The following is a 4,633-nucleotide window of genomic DNA, read 5'->3' as shown; positions in this document are numbered from 1 at the left end:
TCAGGCTCCAGGATGGCCTCTCCCTTGTCAACACCACTGATGTTGGCAAAGTGAGTGGACTGGTGGGCAGGGTTTGCACTGCACTCGCCGCTGGATGCTCTCAGGTAATACTTGATGCTAAGGTTTTTGTGAGTCCTGTGATGAGATGTTCATTGTAGGATTGCTATACTAAGTTGGTGTTAACATTACAATATTAATAACTAACAGTGATACTGAAGTGTAAAGCTACAAGTACTGTACTTGCAGTCATATGTATCACTTAACAATGTGTCAGAAATAATCCATGTAGTATGCTTTAGGAATACTTAACAAATACAGGCAACAATGGCAAATGTTGATACATATTGTCAGTTTTAAGTTTCACATAATAAATACTATTGTAGGTTTGTATGCATCATTAATAGTGATAAGTATACCTGAAATGTACTGCATGCACAGTTTTAGCCACAGTGTTGCCAAAGTACATACAATAATGCAACCTTCAGTTCCCTTGACCATAACTATAGTACATGACGTTTCTTAATCTCTGTGTACTCATTGTAACAGTGATACTGTGTTCATGTTAGTTATCATTTTGTCTCTCAGGTAGTTGGTTTTAATATAAGAATACATAACTGTTATATTCATGTTAGATATCATTGTCTCTGAGACAATTGGTTTTAGTTTTAATGTTATGAGAATACATAATTGTTATGTAGTATTTACCATCTATTTCCACTGTTATAAGTCTGCAGAAGTTTGATGATTGTGAAACCTTCTGAGAGCTCCTGTTGATAAACTACATAAACCATGGAAAAAATTTTAAGATGCATTGGTATGGTGATGGTAATTGAGAGGGAAATAACTGTATCTTGAAAATTAATATGCTGTGAAGAAATTTGATTACTGCATATGCAATAATCTCAGGAAACAGGTGAATATTAAAGTCTGTATATTAGTCTTACTAGTGTTCATTGCCCAGTTATTAGATCATTGTATTTTCAGTGTTGATCATAAAGAATACTTCTGAAGTTTATCATGACATTGCAGGTGTTTACGGAGGAAGAAGAGGAAAAGCTGAGTGGTTCACTGGGCCTCAAAGTGGAGCAAATCAAGCACCTTACCCACACAATACTTTACATCATGCAGCAGGTGGAGTTGTGATTGTCATCAAGCTTGTATATAACAAGCATTTGTCAATAAGCAGAGGGTTATGATTGGTTTGAATGATGATAACTTCAGTATTTTTGTCTTCAGGCTGCTCAGGGAATGGTGCGGCCAGCATCTCTAGGGGAGCAGCTAAAGGTGGCTGGTGTACTGGAGGATCGTGTGGAGTTCTTTGTGCAGAACTGGAGTATTCATGCCAGAGCCATTGTCGATAGGCTGAGGCAGCACTCCCTGGCTGACAGACAGGTAAATGGGGAGTACAGTGTTGGATAAGAGATAAATAGTTACAGTTAAAGAAATAAGGAGGTTGTTCTTGAAACATGGAAGCTTAGAATGTGTGCATCCATACTTTCTCCTTATTATAAAAAGTGGCTAAAGGAGACACAGGTATATGGCCAGGAATCTCTCCTCTGATAATAGTCACAAAACAGAGAGGAAATAGAATGAGCAATTGGGTTGAGTATGAAGCTGGTGTTTATTTTTATTTTGTAATTCTTGGTTGGATCATGTTTTCCTTCACATTTTTCAGGTAAAGGCAGATTTTCTTCTGTTAGCATAAATTGAATTAGATTTATTTGCTTTTTGTTTTTTGGTTTATAGCATCTGTGGTATCAGTGAGCAATAATTTTTTTACAACTGTTTTTATAACAGAGCTTATATGGATATCCCCTTCTCCTTTATGGAGGTTTACTTGGTTGGCCTTCATCCTTGGTGGTGCAGGCAGGTTCTTATAGTGGCACCTTTGAAGAGGCTCATGCCACCCTCAAGCGTTTCCTAATGCGATCACTATGGAAGAAAAAATTGATAGGAAGCATAAGCATGTGGTATTGGCTACTTGACAATAACTTGAATTCCCAGCCTCTGGCAGTACTTGAATTTGGGTTACCACTTCCTTATTTTGTATTCAGAAATCTTTTTCATTATTTATGTCAATAACATCTCTGGTCATAGGATGTTGTTGGCTGATATTTTATATTTGTTTGAATTCCAGTAATTTATTTAAGCTCTGGTCAAAGAAACAAAACATTAATCTCTTGAACATAACATGGAGACTGATTCATGACTTTTCCCCATAAGCTGAAGGAAGTTGGATGGTCTCTGAACCTGGAGACATCCTCATCCTGCCTGGCACGACAGGCTTGTCCAGTGGCCCACCTTCAGCTAGGACTTGACAAGTGAGTCTAGCAACATCAGTGCATGATTGAAAATAGAGCAGGAATTTACTTATGAAGAAGAAAATTTACCTTACTACAGATCATTCTCTCTGTCCTGTGTAGAATGTAAGGTATACAAGTAGTATTATATGGACTAGGATTTGTTTAGAAACTTATGAAGGAACATTCTGAGATGGTTTGTTCATATTAAGAAGATAAAAGAACTGACAAAGAGAGTTCATGAGAGTGAGGAGAAAAATAAAAAGGGAAGAAGTAGGCTGAGAATGAGGTGGATGGATAGAGTATTAAAGTATGCATATGAGTGAGAGTGATGAGAAATGGGTGGGTGTCCAATGTATGACAAAGTACAGACAGGGTGGAATAGAGGAACTCTGTTTTTAGCTATTCCTTATTGAAAATAATGCCATCCAAAAAACTGACTGGTATAAAAGAGGAACTAAGTAAAAGTTCTTTTACCCTTGAATAGAGTGGCATTTTTAGCTGATTACATAACTATGTTTTCATTTTTTGTGATTCCAGGGGAAGTGGATGGGAAAGAGAAGAGAAAGAGACAGAAAAAATTGTGTTGCAGTTTAACCAAGAACAATTGTTTGGATTGTACACTCAGCTGGAGCAGATTCAGGAACAGTTGGATGCATTACGGTAGTCCAGTATGATAGAAATGAAACTCATGATACTGTTGGTGATTGTACATAACAAAGACAACCTTCATGGAAGCTCCTCATTATTCAGGAAGTTTGCCATGTCTGCCACCTGGACAAGACTACTAAGATCATAAGGGGGAGTTACTTAACATTTTTAAGCTCCTTTTATCTTTGATTAGTTGCTGTGATTATGAAGTATTGTATTTGACATCTTACAAGAGTATTTCCTCAAAACTTCCATAAAAACATTTAGTGTTTAAGTTATATATATGTTTGTGGTCCAAGTGGAGTGGCTTGAGTATGAAGGTGCTTTCAGTGACCCATGCTGTGATGTTTTAGCATGTGGATCAATAATGAGACCGGCCTGCTGGAACTAAGCACAACTTTGTATCCCACAAAAGGGAGCAGTCAGTGGCATGCTTATCAAGCTTAAATTGTTTTAATGGTTAGAAATCCAACCATTCATTCTATCATATAATGTCAGGTTCTGGGTGGAGCCATCAAAACATGCTTCCAGTTCTACTTGACAAAAAGCAATTCCATCATTATCGCCATGTCAGTAAAACTGGACAGGTGACACTGGTGGCACAGGTAAGCAGTTGAATGTGTGCAGACAGCAGTATCATCTTGTAAACTATGAGTCTATATCAAATAATGGGTGTTTGTTCCAGGCTCCTCTTTTAAAGCTATCTTTCCATTTTTGTTCCCTTGGCTGACATAATTTTACAAATAAAATTAATTTATCTCTACTTTCCTTTGAGATGCATCTTCCAGGGTCCATATTTCTATACTCTATCAAATAGAGTAATATGATAGGTTATGTGATTGATTTTATTGAGTGATCCTATCTAACTGATGATATGTGTTTCTTGAATCTGGATCCCCTCTCCAGTGTTTGTGTAAAGGAGAGTTGTGAAAAGGATGATGGTAATAGAGATAGCTGGGTTAGAGACATATGAGTATCTCTGTGTCTTTATTGAGTTAATGAATTCTGAATACATTTGAAATATATTGGTTGGATTTTTTTCATTATTGAATTGAGGAAGTTATCAGAATTTGTGTTTGTTTTAATTATTAATAATTCCTTAGGAAATGCCCTCATGATTTGTTTTCTTTTTTGGCTCAAATTATTTCTTTAAGAATAAGGAGAGAGCTATAGAGGACAATTAAATAATTATTATTGATGTCCATATGCCCTTTCAGACATCAACCACCACATTGTTTAAAATGGATTACATGACTGTAAGTTAGGATACCCAGATTGATTACAGCACAGAATGTTGAACAGTGAGGTCACCAAATCCTTACAATATAATTTTACAAACTGTAGCCATTTATGAATTCATCCTACCTCACTCTAATGCCACATTACCAGTTCAGATCCAGATGATATTTGTCATGAGATGTTCATACTCTTTCACTTCCTTGATCTTTTAATGCCAGAAATAAACAAGTAGGAAGATGATGATCTCCCTCCATCTTTTTTTTTTTTTTTTTTTTTTTTTTACATAAGAGGGTCACTGGCCAAGGGAAACAAAAAAAAAAAAAAGGAGGAAAAACATCCTAATAAGGTGCCAGTCCCAAAAGAGGTGTCAAGAGAATAATTGAAAATTGAATGATAAGTGTCTTGAAGGAGTTGAAGTTATAGAAAGATGGAAATACAGGAGC

The 4,633-nt window shown here is 36.4% G+C and overlaps 1 protein-coding gene across 1 annotated transcript in view; it reads left to right on the top strand.

The window, feature by feature from the left end:
• LOC135107632 (COMM domain-containing protein 10-like) overlaps window positions 1–4,294 on the top strand; it is a 7,814-nt gene extending 3,520 nt beyond the window's left edge. Inside the window, exons 2-6 of the mRNA XM_064017700.1 lie at window positions 5–104; window positions 1,030–1,131; window positions 1,237–1,392; window positions 2,224–2,321; window positions 2,841–4,294. Of these exons, the coding sequence (XP_063873770.1) occupies window positions 5–104; window positions 1,030–1,131; window positions 1,237–1,392; window positions 2,224–2,321; window positions 2,841–2,967 (583 nt within the window). The 3' untranslated portion in view covers window positions 2,968–4,294. The remainder of the gene's footprint in view (window positions 1–4; window positions 105–1,029; window positions 1,132–1,236; window positions 1,393–2,223; window positions 2,322–2,840) is intronic.
• Window positions 4,295–4,633: the final 339 nt, after the last annotated feature.

Source organism: Scylla paramamosain, chromosome 15 (genome assembly GCF_035594125.1).
Source record: "Scylla paramamosain isolate STU-SP2022 chromosome 15, ASM3559412v1, whole genome shotgun sequence".
Taxonomy (NCBI): Eukaryota; Metazoa; Arthropoda; class Malacostraca; order Decapoda; family Portunidae; genus Scylla; species Scylla paramamosain.
This window is presented reverse-complemented; position numbering and strand designations above follow the sequence as displayed.